Source organism: Balaenoptera physalus (assembly GCF_965194825.1).
Source record: "Balaenoptera physalus genome assembly, chromosome: 7".
Classification (NCBI taxonomy): domain Eukaryota; kingdom Metazoa; phylum Chordata; class Mammalia; order Artiodactyla; family Balaenopteridae; genus Balaenoptera; species Balaenoptera physalus.
Window position 1 is genome coordinate 96,718,257 of NC_138886.1, and position 18,698 is coordinate 96,736,954.

Here is an 18,698-nt window from a genome sequence, read left to right on the forward strand (position 1 = left end):
CTGTACTGTGGGCGGGAGAAGTAACCTGGGGGCGAGTCAGGTCTGCAAAGGAGGCTATGAATAATGCCGGCTTCATGGCGTTGTTCTGAGAATTCGATGTGGTGTCATTTGGAAAAACAGCGAAGTGCCGGGTACTAACCGCAGACAAAGTGATAATAGATGCTGTATTTAGAAGACACTTTGTTCTTTTCATTGGGTGGTTTACATAAGCCTCCCAATTATCTCGTGATAGCGGTATGAGCATCTGCATTAGACACACGTTAAGCAAAAAGCAAATCTGAGTCTCAGGTTGGTGAGGTGGTCCTGAGTTTGAGAGGGCCGGTGACTTCTCCAGGCTCAACCGGATTGTGACAGAGCCAGGAGTCGAACAGTCGTTCATACTGTTCAGTCATCAAAAGAAACTTATCAAGAGTCCCTTTTGAGAAACTGAAGCCCACTTAAATAATGTTTTTAAAAATTGTCTTAAAGCTTGCCATCCTTTTTACTGGGCTTCCTGTGGATTTTCTAACTCAAGGGGTAAACAGTTTTGCTGGGTAAACAATTTTGCTTGGCAAACAAAGTAAGGATGCAGGCTGTGTCTTTCCTTCTACTGTTAATTTTAATGAAACATGTCCTTTGGTGTATTTTAGTCTGTTAGTTTTTGTTTGTATTGTTTAAATTAGTAAAAAAAGTTATTTTTACCAACTGAGAAGTGGTAGGTTTAAGCCCCATGATCATTTCAAACTGGAAAATGGACAAGTGGTGCTTCCACAGGGTACTTCCCTTGCCTTTTCAAGGGCCAAAGTGAGTCCTTAGGGAGGCTACCCCTCAGCTGGGCTGCTGAGGGAATTGGGGAGTGAATGTAGGAACTATAAGGCAGGCCGGGTGTCCTGACCCTTTCCTCTTTCTGTCCCCCCAGCTGAGTCTTCACCGTCCTCTACGCTCTCCCAAGACCTACTGAAAATGAACATATCTGAGGTGAGCTCTTTATTCATCCCCCTGTTAGTGGTATGATGGATTCAACTCTTGATTTCAGATTGCTCTCAGATTGTGTTACACATCTTTTATCAGTGTAAGTTATTTCCCTTTTATAATCAGTTTTACTTGGGTCATGAATGTACCCTGAATTATATCGAATACCTTTTTGTATCTATTGGAGTAAATCTATAGCTTATTTTTTTGAATCTCCAAATATTAGAGGTAGCAGGTAGCTTAAATGGATTTTAGAATGTTCACTTACTCTTGAATTCTTGTATAGACCCTACTTGATAATGGGTGTGAGCCTTTTTGTTTTTGGTTTTAAATTTGTAACTGACATCTTTTTGCTATTATCATATTTGAACTTTTATTCTGTATTCACACACTAGATTAGCCTATAATTTTGTTTTCTTATGTCGCTGACTAACTGTGGTATCTTGGCTATATTAGTCTTTGGGGCTCTTTTCTGCTCTTTTCTCCTCTCCTCTCCTTTCCCTTCCCCCTTCCTTCATTTATCCTTTCTCTCTCTCTCTCTCTCTGTCTATTTCATATGAGAAAATCATCTGTTATAGACTTCCTGAAACTCATCTCTAAAACTGGACTTTGTGAGTACATCTGCTTTTTGTGTGTTGATGTAGATTACTGAGTCACTTTATTTAAACAGTCATGGATCTAGTCTGGTTTTCTATTTTTTTATTATTTTCAGAGAAAATTGTACATTTTTGTCTGTTTTTACAATGTATTTTCATGACCTTGCTGATAGTTTTCTTATATTTGTTGTTACATCAATAATTTCTGTCTTCATATATTTAAACTTTCTACTTAACACAGGGAATGCTGATCAGAAAACAACCAAATGTGTTAACGGGTTGGCCCTGTCATAAATCTAGAATTTCAGAGTCTGAGGTTGGGCTTGGAAATTTGTACTGGTAGTATATTCTAAATACTGAGTTGAGGGAGCATGCACTCAACCATTTTGCTGGTTCCAACTTCAGTACACCAGCTGTCACTTTCTTTTTTAGATAGGTGATATATTCACATGACTATAAAATCTAAACAGAAAGCAGATTGAGGTCTTGATCAGTTTGAATTAATTATTTTTTGTGGTGCAAAGTATGAATCAAAGTTATTGTTATTATTTTTTGTCTAATGGAGTTTTTTAGTCTAACATGATTTGTGTCAGAATATACTTTCTCCATTGAATTGCCCAGACACCTAAATTAAAGAAATGTGTGTGTGCATTATGTTTGTATATATAATTTTTAGACTTTTTCTTTTGATCTCTGTGTTTCATTTTCATTAATATCACACACTTTCTTTGTCTTAAGCTCTATGGTATGTCTTGAAATCAAGTAATATCAGTCCTCCGACCTTGTTCTTTTTCAAAACAGTTTTCATATTCTAGGTTGTTTGCTTTCTATGTAAATATTAGAATTAACTTGTGATTCTAAAAATCCTGGTAAGCTTTTGATTATGATTTCATTGAATCTATAGATTTCTTTGTGGAGAACTGACCATCTCCATCATACTGAATCTCCTAATCTATGAATTCAATATTTATCTCTGTTTACTAGGTTGTTTAGAGAATTTTGAGCTGAGAAAAGACATGACCTGACTTATACTTTAATAATAACTCTGAGAGTGGACTCTAGTGAGACAGTGGTGGAAACAAATGATGTAGCAGGACTTTCAGTAATCCTTTCAAGAAATGGTGATGTTAGCAGTTGTACTTTGAAGTGATCAAATTTTGGATGGAATTTAAAGGCAGAGCCAAAACTATGAAAGTGCCTGCTTCCCTAGGACATCACAGATAATGTGTGTACTGTCAGATATTTTTGATTTTTCATAATGTGAAAAAATTTCAGTTTTTATCTTACATTCCAAAGGTATTATCCATGTCACCTAATTTTGAATTCTTCAGATTGATGAGAAATGTGCTTTCACAGACATCAGTGTCATTCAAGGACGTGACTGTGGAGTTTACCCTGGAGGAGTGGCAGTGTATGAACTCTGCTCAGCGGACCCTGTACAGAGATGTGATGCTGGAGAACTACAACCACCTTGTCTCATTGGGTGAGTCTACTTTATCATGCGACTGCCTACAGTGTATTTGATTTTCTGTTTCTTCTCCTGTTTTTTAAAAAATCATCTATATTGAGGTATAATTAACAGAAAATAAAATTCAACAAATTTCTATGTATAATTCAGTGACTTTTGAAAAATGTGTACGGCTATACCACCAAAACCATACAGATATTCCTATCATGTGAAAATTTTCCTTATGGCCTTTCTCAGTCCTCTCTTCCCACCCATTTTATGATAATCACTGATCCTCTTTCTATTTCAATACTTTTGCCTTTTTTGAAAATTCTTATAAATGGAATCACACTTTATATACTGTCTGTATGGCTTCTTTCCCTTAGCGTAATTCTTTGGAGATTCATGGATATTGTTGTGTGTGTCTGTATTTATTCTTTATAGTGATGAGTAATGTTTCGTTCTATGCCGTGTATTTTCAGTTGTTGATAAGACATGAGGTCCTCTTTGCTTTGGTGCTATCATAAGTAAAGGTGCTATGAATATTTAAGTCCAGTCTGTGTGTGGCTATGTTTTCATACCTTTGTGTAAAGACCCTAGTTGTTGTTTCCTGGGTCTTACGGCAAGTATTTATACCTACAGGAATACCTGGTTTTATTGTGCTTTACTTTATTAGGCTTCTCAGCTGTTACTTTTTTTTACAAATGGAAAGTTTGTGGCAGCCCCTTGGGTCCAACTCTGTCTATTGCTGCCAGTTTTCAAACAGCATTTGCTCACTTTGTGTCTCTGTGTCATGTTTTGGTAATTCTCACAACGTTTCAGACTCTTTCATTATTATATTTGTTATGGTGATCTGTTGTGATTGTTTTGGGGCACCATGAATTGCACCCGTATGAGATGGCAAACTTGATTGATAAATACGTGTGTGTTTTGACTGCTCCGCTGACTGGCCATTCCCCCATCTCTCTCTTTCTCTTCAGACCTCCTATTTCCTGAGACATAATAATATTGAAATCAGGCCAATTAATAACCCTACAATGGCTTGTAAGTGTTCAAGTGAAAGGAAGAGTTACATGCCACTTACTTTAAATTAAAAAATAGAAATTATTAGTAAGGAAGGCATGTCAAAAGCCGAGATATACTGAAAGCGAGGCTCATCGCACCAGTTAGCCAAGTTGTGAATGCAAAAGAAAAGTTCTTGAAGGACAATTAAAGTGATAACTCGAGTGAACACATGAATGATAAGAAAGTGAAACAGCCTGATTACTGATATGGAGAATATTTTAGCGTCCTGGATAAAAGGTCAAACAACATTCCCTTAAGCCAAAGTGTAATACAGGGCAAGGTCCTAACTCTCTTCAATTCTGTAAAGGCTGAGAGAGGCAAGGAACCTGCAGAAGAGTTTGAATCTATTATAGGTTGGTTCATGAGGGTTAAGGAAAGAAGCCGTCTCTATAAGATGAACGTGCAAGGGGGAGCAGCAAGTGCTGATGTAGAAGCTGCAGCAAGTTATCCAGAAGATCTAGCTAAGATGATTAATGAAGGTGGCTACACTACACAACAGAGTTTTAATGTAGGTGAAATACTCTTCTATTGGAAAAGATGCCATCTAGGACTTTCATACGTAGAGAGGAGAAGTCAACGCCTGGCTTCAAAGCTTCAAGGGATAGACTGACTCTCTTGTTGCAAGCTAATGCAGCTGGTGACTTTAATTTGAATCCAGGGCTCATTTACCATTCCAGAAATTCTAGGGGCCTTAGGAATTATGCTGAATTTACTTTGCCTGTGCTCTGGAAATGGAACAACAAAGCCTGGATGACAGCACGTATGTTGACAACATGATTTACTGAGTATTTTAAGCCTATTGTTAGACCTACTGCTCAGAAAAAAGATTTCTTTCAAAACATGCTCATTGATTATGCACCTGGTCACTCAAGAGCTCTGATGGAGATGTACAATGTGATTAGTATGTTTATGCTTGCTAACACAACATCCATTCTGCAGCCCATGTGTTGAGTTGTTTTGACTTTCAAGTCTTATTATTTAAAAAATATATTTTGTAAAGCTATGGCTGCCATAGATAGTGATTCCTCTGTGGGTCTGGGCAGAGTCAATTGAGAACCTTCTGGAAAGGGTTGACCATTCTAGATGCGATTAAGAACATTTGTGATTCATGGGAAGGGTTTACAATATCAGCCTGAACAGGAGTTTGGAAGAAGTTGATTCCAATCATTATGGATGACTTTGAGGGGTTCCAAACTTGAGTGAAGGATGTAACTGCAGATGTGGTGGAAGAAGCAGAAGAATCAGAATTAGAAGCGGATCCTGAAGATGTGACTGAACTGCTGCAATCCCATGATAAAAATTTAATGGGGCTTCCCTGGTGGCGCAGTGGTTGAGAATCTGCCTGCCAATGCAGGGGATCTGGGTTCGAGCCCTGGTCTGGGAAGATCCCACATGCCACGGAGCAATTAGGCCCATGAGCCACAACTACTGAGCCTGCGCGTCTGGAGCCTGTGCTCCGCAACAAGAGAGGCCGTGATAGTGAGAGGCCCGCGCACCGCGATGAAGAGTGCCCCCACTTGCCGCAACTAGAGAAAGCCCTCGCACAGAAACGAAGACCCAACACAGCCAAAAATAAATAAATTAATTAATTAATTAATTTAAAAAAAAATTTAATGGGTGAGGAGTTGCTTCTTGAAGGAGCAAAGAAAGTGGTTTCTTGAGATGGAATCTACTGGTGAAGACACTCTGAAGATCCTTCAGATGATAACAAAGGATTTAGAATATTACACATTTAGTTAATAAAGTAGTGGCAGGGTTTGAGAGGATTGACTAGTTTTGAAAGAAGTTTTACTGTCCGTAAAATGCTGTCAATTCGCTTTGCATATTATGGAGAAATAATTCATGAAAGGAAGAGTCAATTGATGTGACAAACTTCATTGTTGTCTTGTTTTAAGAAACTGCCAGAGCCACCCCAGCCTTCAGTAACCACCACCATTAATAGTCAGCAGCATCAACACTGAGGCAAACCCTCCACCAGCAAGATTACCATGCACTGAAGGCTCAATGATGGTTAGCGTTTTTTAGCAATAAAGTGTTTTTTTAAATAAGATATGTACATTGTTTTTTAAGACATAATGCTGTTGCAAACTTATTAGTCTACTCTGTGTGTAAACACAGCTTTTCTATGTACTGGGAAACCAAACAATTTGTGTGACTCACTTTATTGTGATATTCACTGTATTGCTGTGATCTGGAACCACACCTGCAGTGTCTTTGACGTATGCCTGTATATGAAGAAGAAAACAACAACTGCCAGATGTTTTTAAAGTGCATGTATCATTTACGTGGGCATTAGCAACTTATAGTAATTCTAGTTGCTCCAAATATTCACCATCATTTTGTGTTGTAAACCCAATGAGTTTTTATCCTTTTAGTGGGGGTCTTTTGTATCTACTTGGGTTTCATTTATCATTTCTCTTTGACTAATGAAGCTTTTTGTATGCTATTTGTTCATTCACATAGCTTTTAAAAAAGTAAGTTCAGATCCTTAGCCCATTTGTTTTGTTGAGTTTTTCAGCTTATAATTCAGTTGAAAGAGTTCTTTATACAATCTTGATAGAAGACTTTTATAAGATACACGTGTTGAAAATTTTTTCTCCTAATCTGTGTTTGATCATTTTAGTTGTGAAACAGTTGGGCAAAAGGTTTTCATGTTGATGAAGTCCAATCTATCATTTCCTTTACTTTCCTATTCTATTCCCCCCACCCCCTATTTAATAATTTGCCTAACAAAGGTCATTCAGATTTTCTCCTCTATTTTTTTCTAGAAATGTCCTTGGTTTAGGTTTTACATTTAAGTCTTTGACTTTTTCCAGTTAATCTGTGTAAATGGTGTGAAATATAGATTGTGATTCATTTTTTCAGCTAAAGGTCTGCTTGGCTCACTGGTTATCCTTTTCCTATTCAGTTGCCTAGGCACCTTTTGAAATAAATTGTACATATATGCATAGGCTTCTCTCTGAATATCATTCTGGTTTATTGATCTAAATACCTATCTTAATACTAGTCATGCACTATTTTGATTAATCTGTCTGTGCAGTAAGTTTTCACATCAGAAGGAATAAGTCCTCTTAACTTTTTCTTTTGGCTATTACAGTTTCTTTTTCTTTCCCTATAAATTTTAAAAAATTTTATTTTTTCTGGAAACCCTAGTGGTGTTTTATAAGGATTGTGTTGAACGTTTAGAAGATTTGGGGGAAAATTTACATCTAATAATATTGAATTTTCTGATGTGTGAACAATGTCCTTCCTTTTCCTTAGCTTTTAATGTTCCTTTGCAGTGTGTTACAGTTTTCACTTACGTGTCTTCAGCCTTTTTTTGTGAGATGTATCCTTAAATCTTTTGATGCTATCTGTAATGATACTTTTAAAAACTTCAATTTCCAATTGTTTTTTGGATTTAAGTAGAAATATAATTTATGTTCATTGATGTTGTTTATCTCTGTTTTGCTAATTTCACTTGTTACTTCTGCTAGATGTCTTGAAGACTCCTTAGACTACTTTATATGTTAAATAGTATGATTTGTAATTAAAGATACTTTTATATTTTTCTAATCTGTATTCATCTTAATTTCTTTTTTGAACAGGCTAGGATTTAATGCGAAGAATTTATTATTTACAACTAAGTATGATGTTAGTCATAGGCCTTAAATAGTTGCTCGCTGTCACCTATTTCTTTTCTTTCTATTCCTAGTGCTGTAAAATTAATATCATTTCTTCCTTAAAAGTTCATACTAGAATTCATTACAGAAGCAATCTGGACCTGGAATTTTCTTTGTTGGAATTTTTTTTAATAACAACTTGATTGAGGTAGAATTCGTGTACCAAAAGTTCACCCTTTTAATTTATACAATTCAGTATTTTTTAGTATGTTCACAGAGATATGGAACTATCACCACTATTTAATTTTAGTATATTTTCATCACCCCAAGAAGAAACCCTAATCTACTAATCTACTCTGTGTCTATAGAGATTTGCCTATTTTGGAGGTTTCATATAAGTAGAATCACAAAATACATAACTTTTTCTGAGAGGCTTCTTCTACTTAGCATGATCTTTTTAAGGTTTATCAGTGTTATAATATGTATCCGTAATCAAATTCAATTTCTGGTTAAGTAATATTTGATTTTATGGATATATCACATTTTGTTCTTCTGTTGATGGGCTTTGGGTTGTTTCCATTTTGACTGTTAATGAATAATGCTGCTGGCCAGTTGTGTTTTTGTGTGCACACAGTTTTCCATTCTACTTTGTATATACTAGCGTAGAATTACTGGGTGATATGGCAACTCTGTTTAACAATTTTAGGAACTGCCAAAAGAATTTTTAAAAGCAGTGGCACTTTTTTTACCACCCCACCAGCAATGAATGAGGGTTCCTGTTTTTCCACAGGTACCTGAATAATTGTTACTGTCTGTTTTTTTTTTAGCCCTCCTAAAAAAGTGGAGTGTGAAGTGGGATTTCATTATAGTTATGAGTTGTATCTCTGTAATTTTGAGCATTTTTAATGTGTTAATTGCTTATTGGCTGTTTGTATATATTCCTTGGAGAAATGTCTGTTCACATCCCATTCTCCATTTATAAGTTGGGTTATTTGTCTTCATTGTTGACTTTTAAGATTTTTTAATATAATCTGGATACAAGTCTCTTTATCAGTTATATGTTTTGTAAATATTTTCTTCCATTCTGTGAGTTGTCTTTTCACTTTCTACATGGAGCTCTTTGAATCACAAAAGTTTTTATTTTGATAATATCCAGCTGGCCTATTTTCTCTTTTCGTCTTTTTTGTCAAATCTCAGAAAACTTTGCCTAACTCAAAGTCAAAAACATTTACTCCTATTTTTTTCTGTATATTTTATAATTTTTTCTCTACATTTAGGTCTATTATTCATTTTGAGTTAATTTTTATAGATGGTGTGTGTTACAACTTCATTCTTTTGCATGTGAATAGTGAAGTGTTTTCCAACATCATTTGTTGAAAAGACTATATTTTTCTGATTGAACTGTAGCACCCTTGTTGAAATTCAGTTGTCCATAGATGTAAGGGTTTATTTCTGTCCTCTCACTTCTATTCCATTGGTCTCTATTTTTCTTCTTATAATGTTTATTCTTACACCAGTACTACCTTAATAGTATAGTATGATATTGTGATTTATAATAAGAAAGAAGATTTGGTCTTCATCCCTGTTACTGGCACAGAGTTCTAAATCCCTTGCGATTTCCTAAGTGGTAAGAGAGATTGAGGTATCTTTCGTTATTCATAACAAGCCTCTTTCAACCATGCCATAGTTCATGTTAATGAGGTGACATTTGGAAACCCCCTGAGGATGTAGGCTTGTTGCCAGGAATACCAATCAAGTGATTTGAGGGTTGGGACATTCAGGCCCACCCCCTGACCTCCAGGGGTTGACTTGATTACTGATAACAATTATTCCTACATAATGAAACCTCCATAAAATTTCTGAACTCTAGGGTTCAGAGAGCTTTATTGTTGCTGAACACTTGTAGGTGGTGGGAGGTTGATGCTCCTGGACAGGGCATGGAAGCTTTGCCCTATGCAGCTTTTTCATCTGGCTGTTTCAGAGTTGTATGCTTTGTAATAAACATGGCAATCTATTAATAGTAAGTAAACTGTTTTCCTGAGTTCTGTGAGCCATTCTAGCAAATTAAACCTGAGGACGAGGATGTGGGAACCTCCCATTTATAGCTAGCTGGTCAGAAGCACAGGTAGCAACCTGGACTTGTAATTGACATCTGAAGTGTGAGGAGAGGCAATCTTGCGGGACTTAACCCCTAGCCTGTGGGATCTGATGCAAACTCCAAGTAGATATGTCAGAACTGAATTGAATGTAGGACACCTTGCTTGTATTGCAGAGTTGCCTGGTAGTGGGAAGAAACCTCTGCACATTCAGTGACCAGCAGTGAAGTAGTATTGAGAATACAGAAGTATTTTGTGAGTAGAGACAGTAATATAGATGAGAAACAGGAGTGTTTTCCATAACAGAGTAATTGAAATTGAATAGTGTGAGCCCTCCAAGTTTTCTCTTTATCAAGGTTGTTTTAGCTATTCTGGGTAACTTGCATTTCCATAATTTTAGGATTGGTTTGTCAATTTCTGTAAAAGAGTAGAGCTGAGTTTTTGAGAGGGTTCGAATGAATCTGTAGCTCAACTGGAGTATTGCCATCTTGACAACTTTAATTCTTCTGATCCATGATCATTGAGATTATCTGTCTTTCCATTTATTTAGGCCTTTTAAAATTTATTGCAGTGATATTTTGTTGCTTTAAATGGGCAAGGTTTATACTTTTGTTAAAGCTATTCTAAGTATTTTATTCTGTTTGATGCTATTGTAAATGGAACTGTTTTCTTTATTTCATATTTGGATTGCTCATTGCTAGTGCATAGAAATACAGCTGAGTTTTGCATATTTATCTTGTATTCTGCAACCTTGATGAACCTGGTTATTAGCTTTCAGAAATTTATTTATTTTTGGATATCTTAGGATTTTCTATACTGATATAGTTTAACTTGCCCTTCCTTTCTTTGCTGTTTTATGATAAAATTTAAGCTCATGAATTGAAACTTGGTTTTGCTTTATTATTTTTATTTATTTTTCATTAATTTATTTTTGGCTGTGTTGGGTCTTCGTTGCTGCATGCAGCCTTCCTCTAGTTGCAGTAAGCGGGGTCTACTCTTCGTTGTGTTTTGTGGGCTTCTCGTTGCAGTGGCTTCTCTTGTTGCGGAGCATGGGCTCTAGGTGCACAGGCTTCAGTAGTTGCGGCGTGTGGGCCCAGTAGTTGTGGCACATGGGCTTAGTTGCTCTGCAGCATGTGGGATCTGCCTGGACCAGGGCTCGAACCCGTGTCCCCTGCATTGACAGGCGAATTCTTAACCACTGCGCCACCAGGGAAATCCCGGTTTTGCTTTTTTAATGTAAGCATAAGGCTCTCTATTTTCCTTTGAAAACTGCTTTAGCTGCATCACACAAGTTTTGATGTTGTGTTTTAATTTTCATTTAATCCAAGATATTTTTTAAAATGTTCTTGTTTGATCCATTGATTTTGTAGAATTTGTTTACTTTCCAAATATTTGTTTCATAATTTCTTATTGTTATAATTTTTATATCCTTTGTGTGTCACTCTGGATAATATTTCATGCATGGTTCAATCTTATTGAATGTATTGAAATTTGTGTTAGGGCCTAGCATATGATCCTGGGGAATGTTCCATATGTGACTGAAAAGAGTACTTTTTCTTGATGGGGATTAGTTCCAGCGGGCTGATCGTATTGCTGAAGGGTTCTATATCCTTTTACTATCTTATCTACTTGTTTTATTAAATACTGAGAAAGGAATGTGAGTATCTAAGTATAATTTGTGTGTTATCTTCTTTTAAATAAGATTTGCGGGGCTTCCCTGGTGACGCAGTGGTTGAGAATCTGCCTGCCAATGCAGGGGACATGGGTTTGAGCCCTGGTCTGGGAAGATCCTGCATGCCGCGGAGCAGCTGGGCCCGTGAGCCACAATTACTGAGCCTGCGCATCTGGAGCCTGTGCTCTGCAACAAGAGAGGCTGCGATAGTGAGAGGCCCGTGCACCACGATGAAGAGTGGCCCCTGCTTGCCACAACTAGAGAGAAAAGCCCTCGCACAGAAACGAAGACCCAACACAGCCATAAATTAATTAATTAATTAATTAAAAAAAATTTTAAATACGATTTGCTTCAGGCATTTTGAAGCTCTGTTCTTAAGTGGCAAAGCACTTAGGATTGTTACATCCTCCTGATGAATTTTCCCTTTTAGCATTTTGCATTGTTTATTTTTATTTCTGGTAGTATTTCTTTTTCTGAATTTTGTTTGGTACTGTATAGTCAGTCAGACTATCATTTGCTTATTGTGTGCTTCATGTGATATATAGTTTTTCTGTCCTTTTATTTGTAACCTGTGTCTTTACATTCACAGTTTCTAAGAGACAGTATGTTTGTTTTACATTTTATTAGCTCTGACAAGTTTTGTGTTTTAGCAAAATGTTCATATCACTTATATTTTTTTTTCAAATTTTAACCTGTTTCACATTCCTTTTTTTTTTTTAATTAAATTAAATTAATTTATTTATTTATGGCTGCGTTGGGTCCTCATCTCTGTGCGAGGGCCTTCCCTAGTTGTGGCAAGCGGGGGCCACTCTTCATTGTGGTGCGCGGGCCTCTCACTATCGCAGCCTCTCTTGTTGCGGAGCACAGGCTCCAGATGCACAGGCTCAGCAATTGTGGCTCACGGGCCTAGTCGCTCCGTGGCATGTGGAATCCTCCCAGACCAGGGCTCGAACCCGTGTCCCCTGCACTGGCAGGCAGACTCCCAACCACTGTGCCACCAGGGGAGCCCCACTTATATTTAATGTTATCCTTGTGGTTGAATATGAAACCTTCTTGCTGTTTACCTTCTAGTTTTTTGTATTTTTCCCCCCCCTTTTTCCTGCCTTCTCTGTGATTAACTCGTTCCCCCCCACCCCCACCCTTTTTTTTTTTTCTTTGGCTGCACTGTGTGGCATGCAGGATCTCAGTTCCCTGACCAGGGATTGAACCTGGGCCCTCAGCAGTGAAAGCACTGGACCACCAGGGAATCCCTTAACTACTTATTTTTAATGAATCTCCTTTAACCACTTTTGGCTTCTGAGATATACTTGTTTGTATTTTTAGTGGTTTCTAAATATACATCTCTAAAGTGTCAGTCTGCCTTCAAATAATATCTTGTTACTTCAACTGTGTTATTACAGAATTTTTTCCTTTTCTGTCTTTCATCTTTTGTGTTCTTGTTGTCATTTATTTTACTTGTACATATCTTGTAATCCACATAATACATTGTTTTCTTCTCATAAAATGTTATTTGCACTTTAATATATTTTTAAAATGAGAACAATGTGTTTTATTTATATATTGTCCATTTATATTTCTCTTTATTTCTTTTGTGTAGATTCATATTTACACTTGGTATAATTTTTTAAAGTCCAGATGACTTAACTTTTCTTTTAGATCTGGTCAGCTGGCAATGGGTTTTATTTATTCATTTGTCTAAAAGAGTCATTATATTTTTGGATAAGTGCTAGCACTTTGAGTTTGCTCAGGATTCCAGACACTGGTTTGGGGAGACAAGAGGAACCTAACTTGATTGGGGCAGGTGAGAGTTATACTTAATGTTGGGTCCTTTATTTAGCAGAGAAAGTTAGTAAGAATAGTGTACTGAATTTGTAAGATAAGCATGAACAGTTTGAAAATCTCATGTTTGGGCATACAGACTTTTTTTTAAAAGCTGCCATTTAGAATAAATCACAAGGGAACAGAAATGTTTGCTATTCTAATATTAAAGACTTTTGAATCATCTGGGAAAATTTGTTAGAAATGCAGATTCTCATATGTCACCCCAGAACCACAACTTAAGAACCACTAGAGTAATAGAGTGCTCAGTTGGCTGGGTGCCCTTTGAAATTAATGAGGAATTCCTGGAGGCACTGAATATGGCAGGTCTGTTAAGATCATATGGCCCTTTGACTTGGCAGTCCCAGTGACCTTTTCAGAGTGCCTTTGAGGTCAGAAGTTGCCATAACAACACTAAGGTATTAGCCTTTTGCACCATTCACAAGCAAACAATGCAGTTTCCAAATAACTATATGATTGGAACATAACAAAATGAATGCAAAAGCACATAAGAACCTACATGTCTTATTAAAGAGATCTATGTCAGTTTTTATGTCTGATGTAAATATTGGTAATCCTTATAACAAAACCCTTTGGAGTCTTTTAGTGTTTTTCCCCCCTCTAGGGAGTATATTGTCCTGCCTTGAAGTTCAGTTTTGGACTTTTAACTCTGTTTTCTCAGCATGTTCATGTTTTTCTCCTTTAACCTATGGAGTGTATTAGAATAGCAGCTTTGATGTCCTTGGAAGCAAATTTAATCTCAGATGACATTTTTTCTTCTGTCCCATTGATTGACTTGTTTCCTGGTCATGAATCACGTTTTCCTTCTTTTCATACTTGGTCATTTTTTTAAATTTAATTTTAATGTTATACTGGGGTATAGTTGCTTTATAATGTTGTAGTAGTTTCAGGGTACAGCAGAATGATTTAGTTTTACATATTCATATAAGCATTCTTTTTCAGATTCTTTTTCCATATAGATTATTACAGAATATTGAGTAGAGTTCCCTGTACTATAAAGTATATCCTTGTTTATTTTATATATAGTAGTGTGTATATGTTAATCCCAAACTCCTAACTAGTCCCTCCGCTGCCTTGCCCCTTTGGTAACCATAAATTTGTTTTCAAATTTATGAGTCTGTTTCTGTTTTGTAAATAAGTTCACTTACATCATTTTTTTAGATTCCACATGTAAGGATATCATGTTATATTTATCTTTCTCTGTCTGACTTCACTTAGTATGATAATCTCTAGGTCCATCCATGTTGCTGCAAATGGCATTATTTTATTCTTTTTTATGGCTGAGTAATATTCCACTGTAGATATGTACCACATCTTTATCCATTCCTCTGTTGATGGACACTTAGGGTTGCTTCCTTGTCTTGGCTACTGTAAATAGTGCTGCAGTGAACATTGGGATGCATGTATCTTTTTAAATTATGGTTTTCTCTGGTTATATGCCCAGGAGTGGGATTGCTGGGTCATATGGTAGTTCTATTTTTATGTTTTCAAGAAACGTCCATACTGTTCTCCATAGTGGTTGTACCAAATTACATTACCACTGACAATGGAGGAGGGTTCCCTTTTCTCCACACCCTCTCCAGCATTTATTGTTCGTAGACTTTTTGATGATGGCCAGTCTGACTGGTGTGAGGTGATACATCATTGTAGTTTTGATTTGCATTTCTCTAATAATTAGAGATGTTGAGCATCTTTTCATGTGCTTTTTGGCCATCTGTATGTTTTCTTTGGAGAAATGTCTGTTTACATCTTTTGCCCATTTATTGATCGTTTTGTTTTGTGTTTTTTTTTTGATATTGGGCTGCATGAACTGTTTGTATATTTTGGAGATTAATCCTTTGTCAGTTGCTTTCTTTGCAAATATTTTATCTCATTCTGTAGGTTGTCTTTTTATTTTGTTTATGGTTTCCTGTGCTGTGCAAAAGGTTTTAAGTTTAATTAGGTCCCATTTGTTTATTTCTGTTTTTATTTTTATTACTCTAAGAGGTGGATCTAAATAGGTGTTGCTGTGATTTATGCCAAAGAGTGTCTGCCTGTGTTTTCCTCTAACAGTTTTATAGTATCTGGCCTTACATTTAGGTCTTTAATCCATTTTGAGTTTATTTTTGTCTGTGGTGTTAGAGAATGTTCTAGTGTCACTCTTTTTACATGTTGCTGTCCAGTTTCCCCAGCACCATTTATTGAAGAGGTTGTCTTTTTCCATTGTATATTCTGGCCTCCATTGTTGTAGATTAATTGACCATAGTTGTGTGGGTTTATTTCTGGGCTTTCTATCCTGTTCCATTGATCTATATTTCTGTTTTTGTGCCAGTACCATACTGTTTTGATGACTGTAGCTTTGTAGGATAGTCTGAAGTCAGGGAGCCTGATTCCTCCAGCTCCATTTTTCTTTCTCAAGATTACTTTAGCTATTCAGGGTCTTTTTTATCTCCATACAAATTTTCAATTTTTTTCTTCTAGTTCTGTGAAAAATGCCAGTGATAATTTGATACGGATTGCATTGGATCTGTAGATTGCCTTGGGTAGAATAGTCATTTTGATAATATTGTTTCTTCCAATCCAAGAGCATGGTATATTTTCCCATCTGTTTGTGTCATCTTCATTTTCTTTCATCAGCATCTTATAGTTTTCAGAATAGAGGTCTTTTGCTTCCTTTGGTAGGTTTATTCCTAGGTATTTTATTCTTTTTGATGTGATGGTAAATGGGATTGTTTCCTTAACTTCTCTTTCTGATCTTTCATTGTTAGTGTATAGGAATGCAAGAGATTTCTGTGCATCAATTTTGTATTCTGCAACCTTACCAAATTCACTGATTAGCTCGAGTAGTTTTCTTGTAGCATCTTCAGGATTTTCTATGTATAATATCGTGTCATTTGTGAACAGTGAGAGTTTTCCTTCTTCTTTTCCAATTTGGATTCCTTTTGTTTCTTTTTCTTCTCTGATTGCTGTGGCTAGGACTTGCAAAACTATAAAAGTGAATAAAAGTGGCAAGACTGGAGATCCTTGTCTTGTTCATGATCTTAGAGGAAATGCTTTCAACTTTTCATGGTTGAGAATGATGTTAGCTGTGGGCTTGTCATATATGGCCTTTATTATGTTGAGGTAGGTTTCCTCTATGCCCACATTTGGAGAGTTTTTATAATAAATGGGTGCTGAATTTTGTTGAAAGCTTTTTCTGCTTCTGTTGAGATGATGATACAGTTTTTATTCTTCCATTTGTTAATGTGGTGTATCATACTGATTGATTTGTGCATATTGAAGAATTCTTGCATCCCTGGGATAAATCCCACTTGGTCATTGTATATGATCCTTTTAATGTATTGTTGAATTCGGTTTTTTAGTATTTTGTTGAGTATTTTTGCATCTATGTTCATCAGTGATACTGGCCTGTAATTTTCTTTTTTGTGGTGTCTTTGTCTCGTTTTGGTATCAGGGTGATGGTGGCCTCATAGAACGAGTTTGGGAGTATTCCTTCCTCTGCAATTTTTTGGAAGAGTTCCAGAAGGATAGGTGTTACCTCTTCTCTAAATGTTGAAGGAATTCGCCTGTGAAGCCATCTGGTCCTGGACTTTTGCTTCTTGGAAATTTTTTAATCACAGTTTCAATTTCCGTACTTGTGATTGGTCTGTTTATATTTTCTATTTCTTCCTGGTTCAGTCTTGGGAGTTTGTACCTTTCTAAGAATTTGTCCATTACTTCTAGGTTGTCCATTTTATTGGCATATAGTTGCTTGTAGTAGTCTCTTATAGATCCTTTGTGTTTCTATGGTGTGAGTTGTAACTTCTCCTTTTTCTTTTCTAATTTTATTGATTTGAGCCCTCTCCCTTTTTTTCTTGATGAGTTTGGCTAAAGGTTTACCAATTTTTTATCTTTTCAAAGAACCAGCTTTTAGTTTCATTGACCTTTTCTATTGTTTTCTTAATCTCTATTTCATTTATTTCTGCTCTAATCTTTATTATTTCTTTCCTTATGCTACCTTTGGAATTTGTTTGTTCTTCTTTCTCTAGTTGCTTTTGGTGTAAGATTAGGTTGTTAATATTCGAGATTTTTCTTCTTTCCTGTGGTAAGGTTGTATTGCTATGAACTTCCCTCTTAGAACTGCTTTTGCTGCCTCCCACGTTTCAGATCGTCGTGTTTTTGTTTTCATTTGTGTCCAAGTATTTTTTTATTTCCTCTTTGATTTCTTCAGTGATCCATTGGTTGTTTAGTAATATATTGTTTATCCTCCATGTGTTTGTGTTTTTTACAGTTTTTTTTTCCTTGTAGTGGATTTCTAATCTCATAGCACTGTGGTTGGAGGAGATTCTTGCTATGATGTAAATCTTCTTAAATTTACAGAGGCTGGATTTGTGACCCAAGATGTGATCTATCCTGGAGATTGTTCTGTGTGCACTTGAGAAGAATGTGTATTCTGCTGCTGTCAGATGGAATGTCCTATAAATATCAACTAAGTCATTTAAGACTTGTGTTTCCTTAGTGATTTTCTGTGTGGATGATCTGTCCTTTGATGAAGGTGGGGTTTAATAATAGTGGCATTAATATCTCCCACTATTATGTGTTACTGTTGATTTCTCCTTTTATGGCTGTTAGTATTTCCCTTATATATCAAGTTGCTCCTATGTTGGGGGCATATATATTTATAATTTTTATATCTTCTTCTTGGATGAATCCCTTGATCATTATTCAGTGTCCTTATTTGTCTTTTGTAACAGTCTTTATTTTAAAGTCTTTTTTGTCTGATAAGAAGATTGGTACTCCAGCTTTCTTTTGATTTCCATTTGCTTGGAATATCTTTTTCCATTCCTTCACTTTCAGTCTGTATGTGTCCCTAGGTCTGAAGTGGGTTTTTTGTAGACAGCATATATATGGGTCTTGTTTTTGTATCCATTCAGCCAGCCTATAAGTCTTTTGGTTGGAGCATATCTATATGTATGTTCGTATTGCCATTTTGTTAATTGTTTTGAATTTGTATCTGCGGGGCTTTTTTCTTCCCTTCCTCTTTTCTCTTCTCTGGTGATTTGATGACTATCTTTGGAGTTGTGTTTGCCTTGCTTTTTCTTTTTTTGTGTGTATTGTAGATTTTTAGTTTATGGTTACCATGAGGTTTTGATATAGAAGTCTGTATATAAACAAGATTGTTTTAAGCTGCTGGTCTTTTAATTTCAAATGCATTTCCAATATCCTACATTTGTACCATCCTCTTCTCACAGTTGCTGGCTTTGATATCATTTCTGTGTGGATGATTTCCTACCTTTACTCTGCTTGCCTTTACCAGTGAACTTTTCCATTAATAATTTTCTTGTTTCTAGTTGTGACTTTTTCTTTTCATCTGGAGAAGTTCCCTCAGCATTTGTTGTAAAGGTGGTTTGGTGGTGCTGAATTCTCTCAAGTTTTGCTTGTCTGTAAAGCTTTTGATTTCTCCATTGAATC

General features: G+C 36.2%; 1 protein-coding gene across 5 annotated transcripts in view; it reads left to right on the plus strand.

Moving 5' to 3' along the window:
- LOC309664418 (uncharacterized protein) overlaps nucleotides 1–18,698 on the plus strand; it is a 29,400-nt gene that overhangs the window by 632 nt on the left and 10,070 nt on the right. For 2 of the 5 annotated variants that reach the window (XM_082469792.1, XM_082469793.1), the window contains exons 2-3: nucleotides 899–957; nucleotides 2,904–3,030. In XM_082469792.1, coding sequence (XP_082325918.1) covers nucleotides 943–957; nucleotides 2,904–3,030 — 142 coding nt within the window. In that variant the 5' untranslated portion in view covers nucleotides 899–942. Of the gene's footprint in view, nucleotides 1–898; nucleotides 958–1,529; nucleotides 1,563–2,878; nucleotides 3,031–18,698 lie in introns of those variants that run through there. The other 3 variants (XM_082469790.1, XM_082469791.1, XM_082469794.1) reach the window with 2 other exon arrangements.